The sequence below is a fragment of the Mytilus trossulus genome, chromosome 2 (assembly GCF_036588685.1).
Source record: "Mytilus trossulus isolate FHL-02 chromosome 2, PNRI_Mtr1.1.1.hap1, whole genome shotgun sequence".
NCBI lineage: Eukaryota > Metazoa > Mollusca > Bivalvia > Mytilida > Mytilidae > Mytilus > Mytilus trossulus.
In genome coordinates, this window is record NC_086374.1 from 9,401,888 (window position 1) to 9,429,018 (window position 27,131).

The window sequence follows — 27,131 nt, forward strand, 5'->3', positions numbered from 1 at the left end:
TAACAGTTCTGTAAAGTTTGCGACATACATTTCCTTAAGGTGCACGTGACCCTGATCACTGTGTTGATTATTCGACTTGTGGACATAGCTGCTACCCTTCATCATTAAATCATAAGGTCACCCTTCAGTTTGTATTTGTTCCAATAGATTTAGTGGTTATAATACATTGATATTGGTTTGTCTATTGATACTAAAGACAACTGTTGATTGTACCTCACTTGCTGCTTGCTATATGTTGGTTCAGTTGGCTCAGTGATTATTGAAAAGATTTCTAATGCCAAAAGCAACCTAACTTACCCTGTAGTTTTTGAGAAGGTGAGATTGCTTACTGTGAAAACATGGACTTGAGCTTTTATTGGGTATAAGAGAGGGATATACAGTGGATTGCAACAGATTGCATGCCATGAAGGTTTATAACACTGGATTCCTTGATGAATACTTGACATTCATCTGCAAGCAAATCCTGAATATACAGTGCTAAAAAGCCAGCTAAATGTATTTCCTGTTTATTCAAGAACTTCAACTTTAGCTCAATGTATTTCCTGAATATTCAGAACTTCAATTCCAGCTACATGTAATTTTTTTGAATATTCATAACTTCAATCCCAGCTACAAGTATATGTATATATAAAACTGGAAATCCAAAAGTAAAAAGAAAACAATTTTTACTTTGTATTTTTTGTGTTTATTGTACAAATTAAGGCATGTTCTTATGACAGTACAATTTATGTTTTAAAAACATTATAAATCTTTGCCATGACAAATATACAGATAAATGTCATACTAAAATGATGAGGAGAATGTATGGTATGATTTGACAAATTGCTATACTTTGTATCACAACATTTTCTGACCAACAATGAATAAAATAGACCTTTGTTGTTTCTTATTATTTCTTTTTAAACAGCCTATGACCATATATAACTTCAGTCATAATTTATGTCTGAAATTCTCATAAACTTGCCAAAAGAAAAAGTGTTTTTTTATATTTGATTTGGAAAATTATTAAATTTAATAATATTCAAATTTGACTAGAACTAATTGGAAGTTTAATTTTAAGTAAGGGAATTAGTGAGGTACAGTAGGCAAAATAAAAATCTACAAAAATAACCATAAACAAACATACGTCCATCGAAACACTAAAATAGATCTTATAAACACATAAGACTGGTCTTTGTAATAACTAATTCATATATTCTACATTAAATAAATAAAAAAAACACTGTAGGAGTAATTGGGGTTAAATTACCGCAGTTTTACTGCTCTAAGAATTTATATTAAAATAAAGTCATATTATTCATCCAGACATTGCACACAGTCACTTGCAGCATTCAAGCTAAATAAAAATAATAAAATAAAACTAAACCAAATTTAGTTTTTTGGTCACTTGAATATATGTATGTTCTTTCCACAGATTTTTCATTTATTGCCAATTCTACAGCTATGGAGAAATAAAAAAAAATTAATATAACTAGATATCTGTTATGCTTTAGGATTAGGAACATACAGGCAATGAAAAACAGGAATGTTTAACCGAGTCTAACTATATGAAAGTAACAATGCTGGCAGTACCAAGAAATATATAAATGCATAGGAAAATAATTATTGCGTAGTCGAACAAATCATACTAGACGAATAAAACAAAGCACTATTTATTGCTGATTAAAGCTCAGTAGTTAAAGTTTGTTCAGAGAACTGTCATATCTTATATATAAAACACTGAAGTAGCAACTAAAGATTTCAAAGCGCAAATCATCTGTAAAAATAATATCACCAGAAAAAAATGTTATTGTTTGTAATGAAATGTAAGGTTTCTTAAATTTTCAAGTCTTAACTTTATTCTTATAGTACCCAAAGTAAGTTCTATTACTGGATTCACTGCACCACAGAACAATTTCAGGTTTAAGGATAAAAGAATGATTTTGATATAATTAACAGAATGTGAAGGTTAGCACCAAATGGCATGTTATATTCAGGTTTGATTTTTTTTATTAAAATAAAAAAGAACTCTTATTATTAAATGCATTAACATAATACATTTATCAAACATACAATAAGACAGAAGAGCAATTCATTTTGTGATGAAACATTTAGCAATGATTCTATTTTCAGGGTTTTAGATTGCCATGATTAGTAAAATGCTAGTGATAATTAAAAAGTTACAATACAATGCAGTAAGCTATTATTTGAAATATTGCTATGAGTCTTAGGGAAGAATGAATACTATTGATCTTTTGTTAGACAATCATCTCTTAACTTTTCATTTTTATCTTTCCAATTTCAAAACAAACCTCTGGCAAAAAGTCAATACTCCCAACTTTATATGAATACAAAAGTACCATTTTATTGAAATTATCATTGCCAAAAAAAAATATAAAAGCATAGCATATTTATTTAAGTGGGTTTTTTTCTAAGGAAATATTAGTATGTTTGACATTTGATCAGAGATTTCAACATTATTTCTGTGTTCGTAATGATTTAGGTGCAAAGTATTTTAAAAACAATTTACAAAAATCTTCAAGGATTTCTTATATTTTTTAGGCTGATAACAGCTTTAGACCATCCAACTTTTGAAGCTCTCCATTATTAAAATAGAAAGCTATATAAAAAGATCACTTACAGACCTTTACTGTAGGAAAGGCTTAGTTTAAAATATTTGATTGGTGATGTTATCAATATGAACTCTTTTATACAGTATATTATCTATTTCTTTCAGTATTATTCATCACAAATTATTTTCACAACAAGGAATCACTTACCTACCTATTAGTGAATAAGATATCATTTATTTCCTTGTCTGATTGAAACATTTAATGATTTACAAGATATCAAAAACACAACATACGATTATTTTTTTAGCATGAGATTTCAACCATGTTTCTTTTAAATACCTATGAAACTCAACTTGATAAAATATTACATTTTTCAACTGGCCTATAGTTTTCTGAAACAGATATACATTGATGACATTTATTTTGAAATGATACATGTAAACAGTTGCACCTATCATATGTAAATGACAATGATTTATAACGAAGATGTATAAAACATTAAAAACATATAAAATTGCACAAGATGACTGTGAAATAAATATTTCTTCATTCATGCCACATTCATTCATATCAATAGGTAAAACATTATGTACAAATATAGATCTATCATCGGAAATACATTACAAGAATATGTGAAATAGTCCTTTTCTTTCAACTGTATTTACATGATTACAGTTTTAAAACTTAAAAACACTGATGTGCAATTCTTTGTACATCTTACTTATATCAAGCAAGTACAATGGAATTTAAAAACTTTTATGCCTTGCTTAACAATGAACAGCACCTCAATGTAATTAAAACATCTGTGTGGTTTAAATCAATTAAAATAAAAAGTTTTTATTATACTTTAAAGGGCCCCACTTTAACGTGCTTTGAAAATTATTGTAATTCATTTAAAACTTAAACAAGAGATCACCAACTTTGATAATTTGTGAACTTAAACAAAGACATACTTTAATACCATATAATTATAATCTAATAATCACATAGTATCAAATGGATTATTTCCCTTTAAACAGATCAAAGATTGTTTTTCATCAAGCTATTTGGAGTTTAAAAAAATGACAGTTTTCCACTGTTTCTTTATAAGTTTAAAAATGTTAAATGTTTGAGATTACATTTGAATTAAATGCAATATTCTGTGGCAAGTACCGTCTGAGATTCTCTGACTTCTTTATTATGACTTGACATGTATCTACATTGAACTGATTTCCAATTTTTGACTACTAAAAAAGCGAAAAAAAGCAAAAATTGTTACAGTAATTGTTGTCATTCTAACTGTATAAAGTCTTCTTAAAGCTTTAAGAAAACTCTTATACTTTTCATGTTGCCCTCTACTTCATTGTACCTAGTTTAATACCACTTTGTAGAGTAAATTTTTTCTCCTACCCCCTGTAAAAGGAGAAAATATCAATTCGGTTTTGTGTATAGACCTAGAGAGAAATATGGTGGACATTATACTCTATCTACCCCCTGTTAACTTTAACAAAGAGAGCTATAAGAGCTATATACATTGCTATGTATGTATATTTAATCCCTTGCAAAGGGATATAACTCTTCAGAAAATGTCATTTCCCATTGATGTTGTCATTAGTCCTTCATTCCTTCTTCTTTGACTTCTTCTTACTCCATCAGCCCTCCTGTATGGTTCATTCTTCAAATCTAACAAGTAGAAAATATACATATAAACTGTACAGGCTTTTAAACATTATAAAGAAGTTTACAAAATTTATTAATTGGCTAGTTGTTTAAAGTTCTTTTAAAACTGAGAAACAAACCATAAAAATTATTAAAACATAGATATAAAATCCTTCTTTTTGTTGGAGTTCCTTTTTTAAATATTTTACTTATAATGGTGTACAGGATGGCAGTAGATGAAGGACTATAGGTAACTATGAACATTCTTTGATATCATCATGATCATTATCAAATTAAATATGCTTGTGTTGTTGTTGTTTATTAAGTTTTGTAGAGAGAAGTGCTTTTATGTACTAATTTGTATTGTATATAACAAATGACATGTGATATGTTTTAGACAGCTGTTTTTGAATCTACCATTTGTTGCCTGTGATTGTTTCTTTGTTTTTGTCATTTAGGAAATTTACAGCCCGTAGTCAGAATACTGTGTCTAGGTAGGGTGACAAGTATTCCTACAAACTGTGATCTTGTCAAGAAGCACATTAAAAATTCTGCTTATAATGGTATTGGTCTAGTACAAAGCCGGGTCATAATCATAAATTTGGTTTTGATACACAACTTTGAAATCCTTTGTGATAAGGACTAGAAATATTGTTTTGAAGATTAAATATTGACCTCCACATGAATCTGGATTTCTTCTAATTGTTGTTAGGTTACTGTCTCATGGTTGTGTAACCAACATCTCATTTTTATTACATATATATTTTTATTATTTTCAAAGGAATATTTACTGGTGCATATTTAGTTATACATATGTTTTGTTTACTTCACATGAGAAAACAACAAACCTAGAAGTATATCTTCCAAAGCACCATGATAAACCTCATCTTTGTTTAATAATTTCTTCTCCTTGATGTGTTTTGTTCTGTTCTTTAATTCATTGACAACAGCATCCTAAACAGAAAATATAACCAACATATAAGTTATAGTTACGGAGACAATTAATTACAAGGTTATTATTATTTAAATGATCTGGTTACTGAAAATCAACACTGGGTAATGGGATGGTTTCCTTATAAGTGATTTCATCATTTCACAACATGTTATTGTTTTATGTACAGTTGTAGGTATTTTCCAGATAATACTAAAAAATATAACTGTTTAATTGAATAAAAACAATGTTAAAAAAAAGCAGTTAACAATATAATTTGCCTACAATAATGATAAATTATTTAGAAAATCTTACAAAAATTGGAGAAGAAAGAACATAAAAAAAGGAAAATAGAAAAATAGAAAAATAAAGCAAAAAAAAAAAGGAAAAAGGATAAGCTTTATCAAATGAATGGGATGAACACCATAGCTATTTAAATAAAAGTTATTTTTAGAACATATGATATTTTCAATATTACAAATTCAAGTATTTTTAAAAATAAACATTCATGAAACAAATCGTCATCCCAATAAAAGAGCATATCTATCAATTTAAATAAAACTTGTACTAGAAAATGATAAAATATATGTACAACTGAAATGATAAAATATATGTACAACTAAAATGATAAAATATATGAACAAGTGAAAAGATTAAAAGCCTGACACAACACGAGTACAACATGTGATCTATACCTTTACAGGTACCACTATAATTCCATTCTCCTCTTCATGCTTAAAAAGGAGATAAAATAGGTTTGTGTGACCTCATTACACAATAATATCCAATAATACCTGGGAATTCTTACCATGATAGGGTCAATGCCACTATTTAAGTGGTAGTATGATTGCCTTGACTGCAGGAGGTATTTGGTTTGATCTCCCGCAAGATCAAAGTTAAATACTTGAAAACTGGTATTACTATTTCTGTGCTAAGAATTAATTATAACTATTTAGGAGTAAGAGCAAAGACATGTCAGTCCAAAGTCAGAATACTGTGTCTAGGTAGGGTAACAAGTCTTCCTACGAACTGTTATTTTGTCAAGAAGCACATTAAAAATTCTGCTTATGGTGTTGGTCTAGTACAAAGCCAGGTCACAATCACCACATTAACATGTTCTTGTCCTAAATAAGCAGCAAAATATCCACTTGATATTTTACAACTATCCATCATCATTTTCTTCTTATTCGATACATGTGAAATACATCAGAGAAACCTAGACACTTAAATAAGTTAAGAGCAACCAACTCATTTAATAACAAGATGAGAAATCTGTATCCCTTTAAATGGAAAAACAAAAGACAAAAGTTAACAACTTAATTAAGAACTTTTGAAAGATTCTTCTTTTTGAGATTTTATCTAATGAATCCCGAGATATTTGTATCTTATGAATCCCGAGATATTTGTATCTTATGAATCCTGAGATATTTGTATCTTATGAATCCCGAGATATTTGTATCTTATGAATCCCGAGATATTTGTATCTTATGAATCCTGAGATATTTTGTTACTACATAGTACATGCATCTGATACAGTGTCAACATAACAATGCTGCGTGACTACACATAAATCTGCATCTAATGTATGTTTTAATCAGTGCCACAATACATTCATGTGTCAAGTAAATTCCAGTCTCTCTCTCTCTCTATAACATCAGTCACTGGTTATTTTCTTAATCCAAAAAGGCTTTTTTTCAATTTATATTCACAAAGTTTCTTGATACTGTTTATAAACCTTCTTATTTAAAAAAAAAATCACTTTTTACAAAAGAACTGTCCATTTATACACAGGAGGTACATTATTGTACCATATAAATAGGACTATCATTTTTCTCAAAAAGGGGAGGTAAGTCATAATTGATCATGACCACACAATGCTCCAATTGTAACCCAGGGATTGGGAAACTATTCAAATCACATGCATTCCAGTAGGGAGGGATGTTGTATGTTTAAGCATCCATTTTTCTACTGTAGAAAGTAAAATCCCAATAAGCATTTCATGAAATTGAAGCAACCACAAATATGAAAATTATTTTCTTGTTGAATTTAAACTTACAGGTCGTTTTAAGAGCTGAAGCAAATTAATATGTATAAGCCAACAATATAAACACAATATATTAAATATTTGACACTGCAATCAGCTTATATATCAATCAGCTGTTATAACTGCCAAGTATATCAAATATCAGCAAGTTCATTCCACAATTCTGTTGGCATCATGTAGTTTCTTTGTCATTTTCAAGAACAGTTGATTTATGGTCAATTAGTTTAAAAATATCCCAAAAAAAAACATTATCAGAAAAATAATGCTCTTGAAAATGAAAGAAATATATAATAAGTCTTAAATTTTGATATAAATTCTGAAAAGTAAAATGAGTTAGTAGACATAACAGTTAAGACCACTCTATAATCATATAATATACCGGTGGGTCCAAATGCTTGTAATTCTGCAAAATAATACATTTTATAGATGGTAAATTTTTGGTTTTGAGTTGAAAAGATATTATTTATGCCATGTAACAAGGAAAATACCCTGTTAGTTTCAAGATGAAAGATCTTAAAATTTCAGGCATAAATATCACACTGTAGGTCTACTATCAATTTTGTCCTTTGTTTTTCTTTCTTTTCCATTGTTAATTGATAGAAGAAAACCTAGTGTTCTTAATATATTAGAATTGCTACATTACTAATATGATATTTGTATATATAATTTCTCATTTAGCAATCATACCACAGCTACCTATTCTTATATTCATATATTACTGTTAAATTTGTATTAAAATGTGAGTTTAATGTTATAAGGGAAATAAATAAAATAGATATAAATCATGTTACATAGAAATAAATCAAATATATCAAACATTATTTCAGCAGTCCATAAAATAAAATACTTCTGAAACAAAATATTATCTTGACTTAATGAGTGTAGAATTAAACTAGTTACCTGGACTTGTTTCTTGTCCTTCCGTTTATCTTTATTTGGTGCAGGAGGTTCCAGTGCAGCATGTTCCATCTTCCTTCTTTTATCCAACTCTACTAAAGCTGCCTGTTTATTTAGAAATGGAAGTATTAGTAACTTCAACAACTATCATATCTTGCTTAAATTTTCAATATCACCTTACTGCTGTTATATAAATTAAACTTTTTTGATGCATTGACAAATAAAACTTGGATGTTAGGTGTGGTTACTAGTATTTAACAGAACAAGGATACCTTTAGATTTAGATCTGAACAAAACTCAACTGTGGTATTTTTTTTATTTTTTCATTTCAAGCTTCTAGGCAGCAGTTATTTAGTCTGTCTTACATAAATTATGTTATCTTTTGTAATTAAAATGTGTAAAACCCATCTGTAAAAAATACATATTTGCATTAACAAAAAAAGCCAAGAAACTGTTACTTCGCTTTTTCTCAATAATTTTAAGAACATAAACAATTATATTTTGATGCAACTGAGTAATTTATCTTATAAACTTTAAAGGAAGCATAAATTACCTTAAATGAATTGACAAATCTTACAAACTGTGAGAAGAAAGTGTTTGGAGCCACTGTTCTAGGATTCTCTCCGAAGTATTCTACAACCCGATGGTAGGCATCCTGTAAGTAACAATATAATAAGTGTGAAATAAAACAGAAGGCATCCTGGAAAAACAATATAATTATTGTGATTCTGGAGGTATTTTAAATCATCATCTCTGATCCATATTATTATTTTTGTTTGATTATGAACTGTCTCTTCAGGTTTAATTACAAGAGTTTTTGCTAGACAATTTTATTTTTTCAAGTATCTGTTGGTGAACTTTTAACCCCGCCGCATTTTTGCGCCTGTCCCATGTCAGGAGCCTCTGGCCTTTGTTAGTCTTGTATTATTTCAACTCTTAGTTTCTTGTGTACAATTTGGAGTTTAATATGGCGTTCCTTATCACTGAACTAGTATATATATTTGTTTAGGGGACAGCTGAAGGACACCTCCGGGTGTAGGAATTTCTTGTTGCATTGAAGACCTGTTGGTGACCTTCTGCTGTTGTCTGCTCTATGGTCAGGTTGTTGTCTATTTGGCACATTTCCCATTTCCATTCTCAATTTTACCATGTACAATAAGGGCATTTGTATTAAAAATTGTAATATAATGAAATATTAAATGAACAGTAATATAAAGAAATCTGAAAATATCTTTTGTAAAAATTTAACAAAAAGATGTCACTCTCTATATATAAAAGATGTTTTTCATGTCAATGTTTTTGTGTTATAAGACATTTGAAGAGCTGTTAAAACAGAGATTCTCTCAATTTGAAAATACATCAAACAAATCAAAGGGTGAAATCAAACCTTAGGAAAATTTCTTGGCACTTCACAAATATTAATTTGTTCTCGATAAATCTTATTTCATTATTGGTTTAATGAGTTTACCATGGCTTATCAAAGAGTCTTAGGTGTGTAGATACAGATTGTATGCCATGGAGTTTTAATGGGAGCTATATGCAATGGAGTTGTAATGGGAGCTATATGCCATGGAGTTGAAATGGAAGCTACATGCCATGGAGTTGTAATGGGAGCTATATGCCAGGGAGTTGTAATGTGAGCTTTATGTCATGGAGTTGTAATGGGAGCAATATGTCATGGAGTTGTAATGGGAGCTATATGTCATGGAGTTGTAATGGGAGCTTTACGTCATGGAGTTGTAATGGGAGCTATGTCATAAAGTTGTAATGGGAGCTATATGCCATGGGGTTGTAATGGGAGCTATATGTCATGGAGTTGTAATGGGAGCTATACGTCATGGAGTTGTAATGGGAGCTATACGTCATGGAGTTGTAATGGGAGCTATATGCCATGGAGTTGTAATGGGAGCTATATGCCATGGAGTTGTAATGGGAGCTATATGCCATGGAGTTGTAATGGGAGCTATATGCCATGGAGTTGTAATGGAAGCTATATGCCATGGAGTTGTAATGGGAGCTATATGCCATGGAGTTGTAATGGGAGCTATATGCCATGGAGTTGTAATGGGAGCTATATGTCATGCAGTTGTAATGGAAGCTATATGCCATGGAGTTGTAATGGGAGCTATATGCCATGGAGCTGTAATGGGATCTATATGTCATGGAGTTGTAATGGGAGCTATATGCCAAGGAGTTGTAATGGGAGCTATATGTCATGGAGTTGTAATGGGAGCTATGTCATAAAGTTGTAATGGGAGCTATATGCCATGGGGTTGTAATGGGAGCTATATGTCATGGAGTTGTAATGGGAGCTATACGTCATGGAGTTGTAATGGGAGCTATACGTCATGGAGTTGTAATGGGAGCTATATGCCATGGAGTTGTAATGGGAGCTATATGCCATGGAGTTGTAATGGGAGCTATATGCCATGGAGTTGTAATGGGAGCTATATGTCATGCAGTTGTAATGGAAGCTATATGCCATGGAGTTGTAATGAGAGCTATATGCCATGGAGTTGTAATGGGGGCTATATGCCATGGAGTTGTAATGGGAGCTATATGCCATGGAGTTGTAATGGGAGCTATATGTCATGGAGTTGTAATGGGAGCTATATGTCATGGAGTTGTAATGAAAGCTATATATGTCATGGAGTTGTAATGGGAGCTATATGTCATGGAGTTGTAATGGGAGCTATATGCCATGGAGTTGTAATGGGAGCTATATGCCATTATTGTTGTCATGTCAACCTACCTGTGCTGTTTTCTGATCACTTTGTAATTTTTTTAGTTTTTCTTCAGAATTACTGAGGAAGTCTTTAAGGATGACAGGTAAATCTCGTGAATTCTTCCTGGCATCATATTCCTTCTTTGTCATTTCCATTCCTTTCTCTAATTCATGAATATCAACAATAATATTCTCCATGGAAACTGCAATGGAATCAATAAAAATTATTTATCATTCAATGATCAATAAGACTTTGTTAACTTTGAGAACACATTATAAATTGATTTTAAGTACTGTGAATTCGTTAATATTTGTTGGATACCAATTTTCGTGGATTTAGTGGGAACAGGAGAACATATAATTCAAATGTTCACTAAAATACAAATTTTCTAAAGGAATGTATGCAAACTTTTCCAAACCACAAATTTATATATCCACAAATATGCAAGTTTTCCTCAATCAACAAAAATTGGTACCCACGAAAATAAATGAATCCACAGTATATGATTTTCAACTCTTTAGAGAGTAGCAGCTGTTACAAGTCCTGAGTTAAACATAACCGTGGAAATATTTTTAATATCTAGTTATACTTCAGAAGTCTAATATAAAAGATGTCATCAATCAAAATGCTACACATGTATTTTATGAGCTAGGTCTCTTAGTAAACAATGAAATTACCAGCACTTTTCTGTTAAATTTTCACTTGTAACAAAACAACTTGAGAGAAGTTTAGGAGATAAACAATACTAACCAATGGCTGCTTTTTCTAAAAACCTCAACTCTGACTCAAAGGTGAGTAAGTCTGGGAATCTTTCTTGCACTGTTTTGACTAAATAATGCATCAACGATACATTCTTATCTTTTGATTTTGTGTCCATCAACTGAAAAGAATAAGTATATTATAAGTAGACATTAAACCAAAAGTATTGGTAAAACATTTTACCAAAAAAAAAATAATGTGTCCATAGTACACGGATGTCCCACTCACACTATCATTTTCCATGTTCAGTGGATCCTGCAATTGGAGTCAAACTTTAATTTGGCATTTAATTAAGAAAATCATATCATAAGCAACATAAGTACTAAGTTTCAAGTTGATTGGACTACAACTTCATCAATAACTACCCTGACCATAAACTTAAACCAAAACTTTAACCTGAACTACGCATCATCATTTTCTATGTTCAGCAGACCATGACATTTGGGCCAAACATTAACTTGGCATTTAAATTAGAAAGATCATATCATAAGGAACATGAGTACTAAGTTTCAAGTTAGTTGGACTTCAACTTCATCAATAACTACCTTGACCAAAAACTTTGACCAAAAACTTGAACCAAAACTTTAACAGGAAGCCGGACGAACAGACAAACAAACACACAGACCAGAAAACATAATGCCCCTCTACTATCATGGGCAGAAGTATTAGTTATTTACATGAACAGATGATGTGCAGTGTCAAGCAATATGCATTGTTTACTTCTATTGATGCTAAATTAAAAGTAAACTATAATAAATATAGTTTACTATTTTAGTGAATAAGCAATTTGCATATCTAAATTCTGAAATATTTGTGATGTTGTTTCTAATTCCATAGAATGTGACTGAATAAGTATCACTTTCTTAATCTGACTGCAGCTTTTCATAGGCTGAATTATCTGAAATTATATTGCCATTGAAAAACTCCGACAATGTGACATTAAAAATACAACCTACCATGTCTAAACTTTGAAGTTTGAATCCATAAACTGGACCTCTTTTAGCACTGTTCATATAATTTCCAAAGGCAAGAATTATCTACAACAAACAAACAATTACTGATAAGAGTAAATAGGTATTGATATTAAACAGAACAATTCTCAAAACCTAAATTTCTATATTCAAAGAATTAATTTGACTATTACACAGGTAACTGATACTTCAAATACTAGTATTATACAAATCATTGACATTTAGAAATATTGCCTTACATGCATCCTTGACTGTGACTTTTTTTTTAATTTAAAATTATATATGGTGAATTAACACCAAAAGCAGTAACCCTGCAGCTGGGTAATAGACCAGAACAAAATCTTACAGTAATTGATGGGTGTTGTTTTCTTTATTATTATCTAAAAAAAAATAATAATGATCAGAGAGGTTATAAACACTGTAAGACAAACGAAAAACCAACAAACAAACAAGACAATACTAACCTCTAACATCTTCTTGACTTTCTGTGAACTTCTTATTGACATGGAGGCAGCTATAACAGCATTAACTTGCTGTAATTACAAAAACACAAATCTTAGTTAACAAACAGTTCAAAAACAGACCGGTGAAAAGATTAATCTCCCTTTAAAGTTTGAAAACAAACAAGACCATAAATTCAATTAAAAATGCCTTTCCACATAAAAGATAAATAAACCATTAGGACAGTATTGAAACTGTTCAATATTCCTTCCCATCCACTTGGAAAAAAAGTTGTTTGAAAGCAACATGGAATTAGATCACTTCTTTGTATATGGGTGCAATATCTTGTACATCATGTGTTTATATCAAGTTCTTCTTGTTGTTTATATGATAATGACTATCTTATTAGTTTATCAACCATGGCATTTTCAAATGAATAACAAACATATTATAAAGGTAAATGTATTTTCTTTTTTTTGTTATGGTTTGATCAAACAATTTTGTTATTTGTGTTGTTTTCCTTTTGATATTGTTATTTGTGTTGTTGTCTTTTTGATATTGTTATTTGTGTTGTTGTCTTTTTGATATTGTTATTTGTGTTGTTGTCTTTTTGATATTGTTATTTGTGTTGTAAAATGTAATATCACAAAAATACTGAAATCAAAGGAAAATTCATAAGGGAAAGTCCCTAATCAAATCACAAAATTAAAAGCTCAAAAAAATGGATAACAACTGTTATATTCCTGACTTGGTACAGGCATTTTCTTATGTAGAAAATGGTGGATTAAACCTGGTTTAACCTCTCTCTCACTTGTATGACAGTTGCATCAAATTCCATGTTTTTAAGTCTGGATATAATAAATGGAACAAACATACAAAATGTATCAATAAAACTTACTGGTACTAAATTATGTATGGTATCATAAAAGTTTCCAATAAAACTCATGATGTGTAATTTGGGCGACAATCTCTCCACTTTACAAAGCTGAAATATAAAATAAAACATGTTCTTACTTTAAAACAATTAACTGATTTCAATGTATAAAGCAGCAGGTTTTTACATTTCTGAATACTTAACTACATATTGTAATAAATATTTTAAAATTTTGATAAAAACTTCTAAGTTTTCCATACTTTCATAGATTATTACCTTAATATTAACTTTTAACCAGCCTTTTCCCCATCATTGTCACTACACATATCCATTAGTATTTCATACATGTACAAAAGTGAAACAGAACTATTTTTGTGCAGATTTATTCATAATACCTTAACATTTACAACTAGGTCAAAAGTAGAAATTTCGATGCAAGTTGACAAAATCATCTGGATACATCAAAGTTGAAAATTTATTCATGTTAATGTTTCCTATCCAAAAAATCAATGAAAATTTATTGATTTCTTAAAACTTTCACCCAAATATCAAAATATGTGCTAATTCTAATATCACGAAAAGATCTTAAAGGTAAATGTTCAACAACAAGAACACCTACCTAGTCACTGTTTAAATTTTGATTCATTGAAACTATTACTTTAATTTATTTTTAGAAAATAGCCTATATCTTTAATACCTGAAAGAGGAATCTGTCTTCATCTGTTAACATGTCCAATGGTTTACGATCTTTCTCATACTGCTTAAATGCTTTCACCTAGGGATAATCATAAGTTTACTGTTAGTTTATAATCAGTTATGGGGATTACAAAATTTCTGTAATATAAATTGAAGCATAATTAAACCATTTACACAAATAATTCTTAACTGAGCAGCAATAATAAATTCAGTAATTCAATGAATTTCAATATTATTCAATGTATAAGTAGTGGAAGGATTTTAAACAGATAAATCATGATCTTGAGGGGTATTTGCGAAAAATACCAGTCAAGAGAATGCTAAATTTCGCGAGCCGTAAGGTGAAAGAAATTCATTCTCAAGACTGGTATTTTTCGCAAATACCCCTCAAGAACATGATATATCTGTTCAATTACACCGAAAGTTAATGTTCCAAAACGCATTGATGATCGTGACGTTACAAGCGTCCAGTCGGATAGAGTATTTTTTGGCAAATACCACGGCAGAGAGGGTAAAAAAGCCATATCCTTTTGGCAAATACCACGGCGGCGTTAAATCAAAGCACCAAAGGGTGCTATAGGCAGTTAATCAAAAACCCAAAGGCAAACTTGGCCACGTTCAAATGAATAGTGTAAAGAATTAGTCAAAATATTTATCTCAGGCATTGTTCACAGCTATTTCTAAAGTACCAAATAATGTTTGTACAGTAATGTTCATGTTATGCAATCCTTCCACTTTCAAAAGTTATTTCCAATTTATATTTATAAAGATTCAATGTCTGAGATTATACACATACACTGTCCTATGTTAGAGGAGAGTTTTGTGCCAGTTAAGATGTATAAGCCGTTTTGAACCAAGTGTCTTTGAAGACGGAGATATTTGTCGTTTTGGCATTTTGAACACATACTGGTGTACAAAATAATCACTTTGTTTATATAATTTTTCAGTCAGCTTGTGTAGCAAACAGCTCACATTGAGCTGAAACCATTCCTTTTTCCAGTATTTTCATTTACAATAAATGTTTTTCTCGGCATCAAAACACTTCCGATAAATGTTTAGACAACAAAATTCCATTTTCTATCAATGCCAGTATTTATCTGTTTTTAATAATCCTTGGCGTGTGCCATAAACAGAAGCCACATAGAGTAACTGATAATCCAACACATTTTGATTGTTCAATCAAACTATTATCACTTGTAAATTAGCCTTAAGCATGGATTAAAATCTCCACGTGTTGCGTAATCAGGTTACACCTGATACGTTCGATAATTCTCGGGTTTTTACGACTTAATAATCTCGGGTTTTTACGATCTCAATGAAAAATATTGTAAACAAAATAGTAAAAATGGCGACTGAAAATTCTCATTCATGAAATTTTTTCTGCACGGGAGTTTTTCCTCTTCGACGGGAGGACGGGAGGGGACCCCTGAAAACGGGAGTTTTGTACTCCCGTCGGGATGTTCACATGTATGTATGTATCATCAGAATTCTCCCAATTTTAATTTAAAAGGTACGTAAATTTCGTCTTCTATGTAGTTTGAAATTGCCGCCGACTTATTTCAGCTGATTAATAGACTACTGACGTATGTAATACGTATCGATGACCAACAATATTCCTACGACTTTTGCCATATATGAAATGTAAACGTCTCATCTTTATAGATTTTCGGCCATCAAATATTTCATACAATTGATCTTTGACATCTTAGCCAACAGCACAGGTGATAATAAACTATAGAAGGATTTCTATCGAGCACTACTTCCTATGTGCAACTTCAAAACTTTTGGGAAAATCGACGACCAGTTAACGTTTTTATGGTAATATTTTTTATATTCCAGAATTAAAAGTATGAAAAAAGTGTCCAATTAGTTATAAATAACATGATAGCCAGCCACATAATAAAAGTGGCACATATTGCAGCATTGATTGGGTAGAACATAAATCTATGGTGCTCGCATAAAGCAGCTTAACTGGTTAAAAATGAACGATATTCATTTGATAACAGTAAATTGGTGAAAAATACACTGGCTATCGACCAATCAAAATCCAGGATTCTTACTTAAGGTGTAATTACACTTATAAATTACTTCTTGAAGTCATCTGATTACAAACTTATTTCTGAACAAATAACATACTTCTGTTTTCAGGAAAACAGGACTTATGTTTTAGGCCTTACAATCTTCTTCAATATACAACATGTTAAAATGCAGAAACAAAAGTAATCCAAATAAAATGTCTAATAAAAAGAAATTCATAACTGAAATTTTAACACTTTGTCATCTAAATGAAATATAGAGCATTGATGTTAATGTACAAAGATATAATATATATGTAACTTATATATCAAAATAAACATACCTCTTGGTCATTTGGCAAAATTGTTAAAAGAATTTCAACCATATCTAGTGACAGGGTTTTCAAATCAATACTGAAAAATAGAATTTATTGTTTGATTAAAACATTCCAGTATAATGCATCAAGTTAAAATAAAGAGAAATTTGAAAGATAAGGATAGGAAGTAGATGCCACACTTTCTATTCCAATAAACTTTTCACTGGAATAAGCATACCAGTAATTGGTAGTGTCTTCTTCACAATATCATTAAACGTTTCTTTTACATTTTCCCCCAGTGCCTCCTTGCCATAGATGATTTAAACTAATATTTGGTCTATTGAGATCCCAGTCAAATTGACATTAATTCATAAATATAGTTATTTGTTTTAACATTATTCTAACTTTTATTCTAACTTACTAATTAATAACTTGTCTTTTGTATTAACAATTTTCAAACTTACTAATTAATAGCTCTGGTTATTTCTTCATTGGTTAATTCTATCTTCCTTCTTGTTATTGCTAAAAATAGATGTTTCAAAATCTTTAAATCAGCATTTATGACATTTGAACAACTATCATTATCTAAGCTTTAAAATAAGGCATAGAACATATCAATGGAGCTTCAAAAAGAATTTTTCAAGGTTCTTTAATACATAGCTTATTTTGAAGGACTGTCTTAAACAATTGAGAAGAGTTAAAATACTTACCACAATTTCTTAATCTATTCCCATCTATCAGACTTATACTCTCTGGTTTTCTGGATTTTTTCAACATTTTAGGAGTACCATCGTCAACCAGTCCTGGACCTCCACCCAGACGGAAAATTTCTTCAAATTCATTGAAGTTTATCACCTAAAATACAATCAATAAAAGATAATGTATCTTTAAACAGACTGAATGAGATCATTATTAAAATTCAGCATCAAAGAGATTTTCATAACCATAAAAATTTTTGACCTCATATTTTTCAATAGACTTTTTAGGCACAATTTTTCAATGTCCTTGTTTCCTTCTAGTCTAGTTGTTCATTGTACTTATTTTTTCCATCCAGTATTTGTTTTAAATTTTCTACAATTAACAAAGGGACAAAAGATACCAGAGTTCAATTAACAATGGGGCAAAAGATATCAGAGGAACAGTCAAACTCATAAATCGAAAATAAACTGATAATGCCATGGCTAAAAATGAAAAATACAAACTGACATACAATAGTACACATGACACAACATATAAAACTAAAAAATAAGCAACATGAACCCCACTAAAAACTGGGGGTGATCTCAGATGCTCCAAGAACAGAGTATGACTTACAGTATAAAGTTTCTCATCATCTAGATCTGAGAAGATTGTTCCCTTCACTTGTTGTGGTTTTAATGGAGTCCAGTTCAGTACGGGTAACCTGAACTTGGTCTGTACTTTCTTTTTTATAGTCATTGCTGTAAAACAAAAATAATTACGATATTGAATCATAAAAAGTAAATTCTACAGCCCTTTTTTTATACTTTATAGTTGTTTTAAGAGTCTGTACAACTTTCAACATTATTCATAAAAAAAAAAAATTCATTTTTAATTTAATCAGGGCATCTGTATTACGAAATTTGTTTAGTTTTGCCAATAATCTCTATATCCTATTTCATATGAATGAAAAAAGTCTTTAGAAGAACACATATAAAGACGTCTCTGGATACTTACCACCCATATTTGGAACAGCTCCTCCTGGTGGTGGTGGCGGGGGAGGTATTGCCCCAGGAGCAGGAGGTGGTGGTGGTGGAGGTGGTGGGGGAGCTACTACTGGTGGTGGCGGGGGCGGTAAATCTGGTACAATTCCTGTGGTGATTCCTCCAGCACTTCCTCCTACAACAGATAATAATACATATAAATAATAATAGGAACAAATAATAATCGGAACAAATAGTAAAATTTGTTTTTCAAACTAAACAGAACACTAATTTATATGCCATTTCCCAGAACAAAATTTTTCTAAATTATGAATCTTCATTCTATGTTTCAATTTAAGTTAAAAAGAGATTTACTTTTATTCAATCTTGATTTCATAAAAGTTTTGATGCCAAAACTGGTTATTCTAAAGTGTGCACGTCAGTTTTGATGTAATTTTGAATAGACTGAAAAATTAGTCATTTCTTATAATTCAACTCTAAATTGCATTTTAAACCAGAGTAAATAATGAAAAAACATTGATTTAAAACATAACAGTCACATGACAAAATTATGTCTATGACTATGAGCTGATAGACAACACTGTCAACTAATCAGAAGACATGTTTCATCCAAAATAAAATAAATGACAATGACTGTACCTGTAGTAGCACTTAATTTTAGCTGTTCCATTTCTTTTAGTTTTAGTTCCAGCATACTCTGTCTTTTCTTAGATTCCTCGTCTTTTTCATTTACAATCTGTCTCAACTCATTCACTTCAGATTCATGTCGGGCTAATAGATCCTACAGGGAGAGAAAACATTATTATGCTAATTTAGCTATACAACCAACATGGGGGGGATCTTACTTGCAAAAGTATGTTTACATATACTGGTAATACACACAAGTTTTTATTCAAATCAATTCAAAAGTTTTATAAAAAAATTGAAAAAAGATAGAAAAAAAAATTTGTTGTTCTTTTATCCAATATTTATAAAGAATATGTCAAGAATCTACTACCTTTAATTCTTCTATTTCATTTGTAGCTTCTGATAACTGCTTTTCAAGTTCAACTGTAATCAAATACATTACAATGAAACATATAGCATAGACAACTTGGTTTTAACGTTATTACATTTTCTTAGGTAAAATGTTTATATAAATAGGACAAAGCAATTGGCTAAATTAATTGAAATATTTTCTAAAATTAAAATGTTTAACTAGCAGCATGTTGTCTGCTTTCTTACACACATTTTCATATAATTTTAAAACAGTTGAGCAAAGATTTTTTCCAATTATCTTAGCCAAAATCCTGTCCTCTATTCCTAAATAATTATATCACAGAATGCAACCTGTTAACAAAGTTATTTTGAGCTGAACAACATGACGGGTACCCCTAGTGGAGCAGGATCTGCTTAACTTCAGGAGCACCCCAGTTTTAAATGTTCTATTTAGCCTGTTTTGTTTTCCCTTTTTTTCAGTCATTGTGTTGTAGAACTTTTATATCTTGGTTTTAAACTAAAATTTGGCCATAATAAATAATAGGTTTGTTTGCCCAAACACTACCTACCCAGAAAAAAGCTGCCTACTCAAATTCTTTTATTGTCCTGATTTCAAGAAGCTTTTTTTAATCAAATAGGCATGAAGACTTATAAACATGCATCTGATACTTCAATTTCTTTTTTGGAAAAAAAAGGGCTACCTACCTACCCACTGTCTCAACCTGTGGGTAGGGTTTGGGCAAACCAAAATATTTTTAAGTGTGGCCTTATTCATTCATGTTTTCAGTAGGAAGATTAAGTATTGCTCAATCTTAAGTTCTCTATGTGGTGCTTTGTTGATCATTATTGTGTGTTGGCTTTCCTTTCTGTGTTGAGGTTAATTTAGATCAGTACCATTGTTTTCTTATCCCTATTGGAACAGTCTTATATTCTACAATACAAACCTGTTTTTGCCATTGCTTCATCTTCTAGTTCAAGGAATCTTTCTCTTTCCTATAAATTAAAAATGTATGCTAGTGTTGAAATGATAATAAAAAGATAAATGTTTACAACAATATCCTGTTGATTTATAACCTTTTAGAACTCAGGCAATGTTTATTTCTGAAATGTAACTTGAGCAATTCTCTGTTGAAAACCGGGTTCAACCCACCATTTTGTCTTAAAATGTCCAGTATCAAGTCAGGAATATGATAGTTGTAATATAATCGTTTATTTCTGTGTATGTAGCATTGTCATTTGTTGTTTGCTGCACCTGTTCTGCTTTTTCGTTGTTTTCCTCTTATAGTTGATGTGTTTCCTTTCCATTTTAGTTTGTAACACGGATATGTTTTCTCTCAATCAATTTATGACTTTTGAACAGCAGCATACTACTGTTGCCTTTATTTACTTATTCATTATTGCCATTTTTGAAGGTAATTTCCTTTTCAACATTATCATAAGAATTCTATTTGCTAGGCTTTATCTGGTCAAGTAGTCCAATGAATACAAACCCTTGATAATTCATCTTCTAAATCTTCTGCCCTTTCCAAAGCTTCTGTTTTCATTTCTGAATCTTCTAACAACTGGGCAACATCTATTGTGTTATCTAAATACGCATGAACCTGAACTGAAAGTCGATCACTTTCTGTATGCCGTAATTTCTGTAAATATAATAATCATTTGTCAAGAAATTACACATTGCAGTAAAATTGATGATTGTTTTCGTACTTGTTACGCTTATATAACTTTATCAATCTGTAATATTTAAGAAAGCTTATAAAGATTCAAGAATTTTCTTACTTAAATTCCATGTTCTGTCAAACTTTTCTGGGTTGCATTTTTTCAATGTGTTATTTTTCTTCAATTTGGTACAAATTGTAATAAATATCTTAGCTTGATACAATAATCTTTACAAATATCCAGTTATCAAAATATTTTCTACGTGCATATATAGATGAGTTTTACAATAACATGAGAAGAAACTTTTCTTATGCTTTTGTTGATGTGTACAATCATCTAAATAAAGATATCTTTTATGGTCTTTAACCATTTTTCACAAATACTAAAAATTTCTCATTTTTCCATGTGTGCTTCTTAGATTAAATTCAAGTAGTCAACATTACTTAGAAATAGTCATATAAGCAATATACTAATGACAAAAGGTTATATCTGGTGAGCGTTTTCTGTCAACTTATTGAGGTGTCTGTTTTGTGGTGAGGTCTGTATACATACCCCTAAGTAGTCATCCAGACCAATAGTGGTAAACTCATACTGTAAATGGACCCTGAAATTCATATTTTCTACAGAATGTACAACTATATTCACAAACTGCATACAGGCAACCTGAAAATGAAAATGGTTTACAAATTTTAAAAATATATTTACAGGGTTTTTCAATATATATATATATCTAAAAGAAGCTATAGGACCTCTAAAACATTTTACTAATCTCATCAATGATAACAAAGAATGATATATAATGTTCTGAAATTCTTTTCTGTACCTTATATTGGATACAAAATATTGTCTGTTGTTAATATATCCTAAGTCATGTTTTGAATTTTTCTCAATGGTTTAATTTTGGTATCTCCAAGGTATAATGATTCTGTTTCAATGGGCAAGTATTTTGTTACAACTCTGTGTTTATTTCAAAGATATGGTGCTTCTTTCTAAATGTAGGTATTTTGTTACACAGCTTAGGTCAACAAATCATATTATAAACTGCTTTTCATAACGGACTGACAAATGACAACACTATTTGTTTTAAAATCAACTTACCATGAAATCTATGTGGAATTCATCATAATTTTTGAAATAATCCATGAGGGTTTCAAAACGATGTGCTTCTCCACACACCTGAAAAACATAAAAGTTATTTATAATGTTCCTTATTTATCAGTCAATTACAGTATAAACCTGTTTTAAAAAAACCAACACAATACTAACCACAAAATAAAGACTTTTAACATCCATCTATATTTTGTAAACAAAAACATCTTCACCTGCTGAGGACAAAATGGCTCACAATATCTGTCTTTGGAACAAATTATTTTTTTATTTTGAATTACATCAGTCATGTGACCTTTATCCTAGAATTAAGTGCTTAAATTAATACTTTCCTAAATTAATATTACAAACCATATTAGATGAATTTGATAATAATGTCCAATAAATTTCCTATTATGATTATTAATTCTTATTTTACTGTCTTGTAAACACATTTTATGATGATTGTTTAAGGTAAAATGACGCAACTTCATTTATTATTATTAACAATTCATTCATTTTTTTGATTGCTTCTTACAAAACTAGGTCTTTAATACTACATAGTTAAAAGATTCATCTATTGAACAATAAGACAACACATTTGTTGTTCTGTATCTCAAAGATTTTATATCTAGTAACCCAGTTATTTCATTTCTAGATCTTTCAGAATAATACTGTGAATAACTGTTGAAACAAGTAAAGTTTTGGGGAATTTTGAGCTTTGTGGCCATTCTGAGTAAGTGCTTAGAGAAAAAAATATGACTAACCTGTTTAAAGTTATCAAACGCTGAGAGTATTATCTCATGACTGACCTGTTTAAAGTTATCAAACGCTGAGAGTATTATCTCATGACTGACCTGTTTAAAGTTATCAAACGCTGAGAGTATTATCTCATGACTGACCTGTTTAAAGTTATCAAACGCTGAGAGTATTATCTCATGTCCTCCACTGACTAGACAAACTGCTGCTAATAATTCTAACACTAATGCTTTTGTTCTGAAAAATTAAACATACAAAATGTCTGTAAATGTGTTTCTAAAACAACCAATTTCAATCTTAGAAATTACTTTGATAGAGTTTGAATTAAAATTAAGTAAACATTACAAATAAACTGTCATTTTTTTTATTCCAAAAGCTTAAGAAAGATCTTGTGCATTTTCTGGCCAAACAAAATATCTAATGAAGCCCTACTAAAATAGTGAAATGAATACAGCATGGCTAAAATATTAATCTGAAGATGTTGTGAAGACATGTGATAAGGAAAGATAGAAATTAAATCACTAGAGGAGCGTTACATTGGACTCATGATGGAAGGCACAAGCCTGGAGACAAAAAACAACATGGATAAGTACTGTCAAACTGAAGACTATGAATAACATCTGGGGAACAGTAAAAAAGATGACCAAAGACAGACAGAAATGGCATAACAGGCAGTAAGTAACTAACAATACAATGCTTCAACTAAGGGCTATTCCATAAAAAATACCTAATCCAGTCAAAGCTTCATTTTTCTTTAGGTAAACCAGAATTTTAACTTTTGTTCTTATTAAACCTAATCAATAAAATTGACCCCATCAAGTTTATCAATATTGAGTGAAGTTTTGACCTCCCTGGATATACTTTTTCCTGAATGAACATTTACTGCATCTCATTTAAAGCATTTCAAAGAAGATGTACTTTTGCTAACTCTCACGATTAGTTTAAATGACATTGTTTAAATGTTTGTTTTCAAAGTACTAAAGAGTATTCATGATTTTTTCACTAAATTTATGTAAATTTCATTGTATAATACTTACCGTAAACTTTTATGATTAAGACTGAGGGCTATACAGTTAATGGCATGTTTATGAGCTATGACAAGGTTGAAACCATACTGAAAAAGAAAGTCTGAATTATTTCACAGCAATCAATGAAATAAACATTTTTATGCAACTACCTTTTTATAATAACTGTAAACAAAATGTTGGAAATGTGTATTTTGAAACTTGAACAATTATAACCCTCAACATGCATGACATGCTTATACACCAACTTGCTTAATGGACTTTGCCATTTAATATTAATAAAAGTCTAAATGAACTTAACTTCATTGAAAATGTTCTATCCTCAAGAGTCTATTAATAAGATCCAAAAAATTTGATTCTGAAAAATCTTTTTAATTTGTTGATTCTTTTTCTGAATTAAGACAGGGCATGCACAAGGGCCTTCCCCACCCCCTTGACTGTTGATATTGTTGAACATTTGTATGACAGTATTTACCTGATGGTTCATTATGGCACGTAAACACATGATACAAACATGAACATCATCTCTGGCCTCCCCAAAATTTAATTTGGAATTTTTTATACTTCGGGGAGAACCTATAGTATTTGATCGCTTAAGTCTTCGTGTAGGACTCCGAGACAATCCATCGAGACTAGCACTCTTCTCTTTGTTAAGTAATTGCTCCCTTCTGCAATGATATAATTTCTAATTAATCACAAATTTATACATAAATCAACATGATTAAACTGTTGCAATGTTTTAAAATTCATTAAACTATAAATCCCAAAAACTATTGAACTAAATTTCTGAATTCAACAAGTTATACAAAAGTATATAGATTTCATATGATTGCAAATAAAATAACTATCAATAAATACATAAGAACCCGTTAGGGAGACTTTACCTCATGACAACCTGTGTAAATGATAAATAGTCCACTAAAACATCCAATCCATGGTTTTCTTCACTTAAAAACTCTCGTACCCATCTGTAAAACACAAAATAAAGTTAATGATATTTAATCCACTAAAACATCCAATCCATGGTTCTCTTCACTTAAAAACTCTCGTACCCATCTGTAAAACACAAAATAAAGTTAATGATAAATAATCCACTAAAACATCCAATCCATGGTTCTCTTCACTTAAAAACTCTAGTACCCATCTGTAAAACACAAAATAAAGTTAATGATAAATAATCCACTAAAACATCCAATCCATGGTTCTCTTCACTTAAAAACTCTCGTACCCATCTGTAAAACACAAAATAAAGTAAATGATAAATAGTCCACTAAAACATCCAATCCATGGTTTTCTTCACTTAAAAACTCTCGTACCCATCTGTAAAACACAAAATAAAGTTAATAATATTTAATCCACTAAAACATCCAATCCATGGTTCTCTTCACTTAAAAACTCTCGTACCCATCTGTAAAACACAAAATAAAGTTAATGATAAATAATCCACTAAAACATCCAATCCATGGTTCTCTTCACTTAAAAACTCTCGTACCCATCTGTAAAACACAAAATAAAGTTAATGATAAATAATCCACTAAAACATCCAATCCATGGTTCTCTTCACTTAAAAACTCTCATACCCATCTGTAAAACAAAAAATAAAGTAAATGATAAATAATCCACTAAAACATCCAATCCATGGTTCTCTTCACTTAAAAACTCTCGTACCCATCTGTAAAACACAAAAATATAGTCAATGATAAATAGTCCACTAAAACATCCAATCCATGGTTCTCTTCACTTAAAAACCCTCGTACCAATCTGTTAAACACAAAATAAAGTCAATAATAAATAATCCACTAAAACATCCAATCCATGGTTTTCTTCACTTAAAAACTCTCGTACCCATCTGTAAAACACAAAATAAAGTAAATGATAAATAATCCACTAAAACATCCAATCCATGGTTTTCTTCACTTAAAAACTCTCGTACCCATCTGTAAAACACAAAAATATAGTCAATGATAAATAATCCACTAAAACATCCAATCCATGGTTCTCTTCACTTAAAAACCCTCGTACCCATCTGTAAAACACAAAATAAAGTAAATGATAAATAATCCACTAAAACATCCAATCCATGGTTTTCTTCACTTAAAAACTCTCGTACCCATCTGTAAAACACAAAATAAAGTAAATGATAAATAATCCACTAAAATATCCAATCCATGGTTCTCTTCACTTAAAAACTCTCGTACCCATCTGTAAAACACAAAAAAAAGTAAATGATAAATAATCCACTAAAACATCCAATCCATGGTTCTCTTCACTTAAAAACTCTTGTAGCCATCTGTAAAACACAAAATAAAGTAAATGATAAATAATCCACTAAAACATCCAATCCATGGTTCTCTTCACTTAAAAACTCTCGTACCCATCTGTAAAACACAAAATAAAGTAAATGATAAATAATCCACTAAAACATCCAATCCATGGTTCTCTTCACTTAAAAACTCTCGTACCCATCTGTAAAACACAAAAATATAGTCAATGATAAATAGTCCACTAAAACATCCAATCCATGGTTCTCCTCACTTAAAAACTCTCGTACCCATCTGTAAAACACAAAATAAAGTAAATGATAAATAATCCACTAAAACATCCAATCCATGGTTCTCTTCACTTAAAAACTCTCGTACCCATCTGTAAAACACAAAAATATAGTCAATGATAAATAGTCCACTAAAACATCCAATCCATGGTTCTCCTCACTTAAAAACTCTCGTACCCATCTGTAAAACACAAAATAAAGTAAATGATAAATAGTCCACTAAAACATCCAATCCATGGTTTTCTTCACTTAAAAACTCTCGTACCCATCTGTAAAACACAAAATAAAGTAAATGATAAATAATCCACTAAAACATCCAATCCATGGTTCTCTTCACTTAAAAACTCTCGTACCCATCTGTAAAACACAAAATAAAGTTAATGATAAATAATCCACTAAAACATCCAATCCATGGTTCTCTTCACTTAAAAACTCTCGTACCCATCTGTAAAACACAAAATAAAGTTAATGATAAATAATCCACTAAAACATCCAATCCATGGTTCTCCTCACTTAAAAACTCTCGTACC

General features: G+C 30.4%; 1 protein-coding gene across 2 annotated transcripts in view; it reads right to left on the reverse strand.

Annotated features, from left to right (window-relative positions):
* Positions 1-662: 662 nt before the first annotated feature.
* LOC134706450 (formin-like protein) overlaps positions 663-27,131 on the reverse strand; it is a 67,381-nt gene continuing 40,912 nt past the window's right edge. For both annotated transcript variants that reach the window (XM_063565401.1, XM_063565400.1), the window contains 26 exons: positions 24,935-25,018; positions 24,526-24,718; positions 24,063-24,139; positions 23,169-23,262; positions 22,279-22,356; positions 21,733-21,843; positions 21,012-21,161; positions 20,466-20,514; positions 19,541-19,593; positions 19,183-19,324; positions 18,557-18,718; positions 18,176-18,300; positions 17,572-17,716; positions 17,326-17,383; positions 16,889-16,958; positions 14,531-14,608; positions 13,858-13,944; positions 12,983-13,051; positions 12,504-12,584; positions 11,539-11,668; positions 10,815-10,990; positions 8,616-8,717; positions 8,066-8,167; positions 5,817-5,855; positions 5,039-5,144; positions 663-4,214 (listed from right to left, as the gene is read on the reverse strand). In XM_063565401.1, coding sequence (XP_063421471.1) covers positions 4,111-4,214; positions 5,039-5,144; positions 5,817-5,855; positions 8,066-8,167; positions 8,616-8,717; positions 10,815-10,990; positions 11,539-11,668; positions 12,504-12,584; positions 12,983-13,051; positions 13,858-13,944; positions 14,531-14,608; positions 16,889-16,958; positions 17,326-17,383; positions 17,572-17,716; positions 18,176-18,300; positions 18,557-18,718; positions 19,183-19,324; positions 19,541-19,593; positions 20,466-20,514; positions 21,012-21,161; positions 21,733-21,843; positions 22,279-22,356; positions 23,169-23,262; positions 24,063-24,139; positions 24,526-24,718; positions 24,935-25,018 — 2,665 coding nt within the window. In that variant the 3' untranslated portion in view covers positions 663-4,110. The remainder of the gene's footprint in view (positions 4,215-5,038; positions 5,145-5,816; positions 5,856-8,065; positions 8,168-8,615; positions 8,718-10,814; positions 10,991-11,538; positions 11,669-12,503; positions 12,585-12,982; positions 13,052-13,857; positions 13,945-14,530; positions 14,609-16,888; positions 16,959-17,325; positions 17,384-17,571; positions 17,717-18,175; positions 18,301-18,556; positions 18,719-19,182; positions 19,325-19,540; positions 19,594-20,465; positions 20,515-21,011; positions 21,162-21,732; positions 21,844-22,278; positions 22,357-23,168; positions 23,263-24,062; positions 24,140-24,525; positions 24,719-24,934; positions 25,019-27,131) is intronic.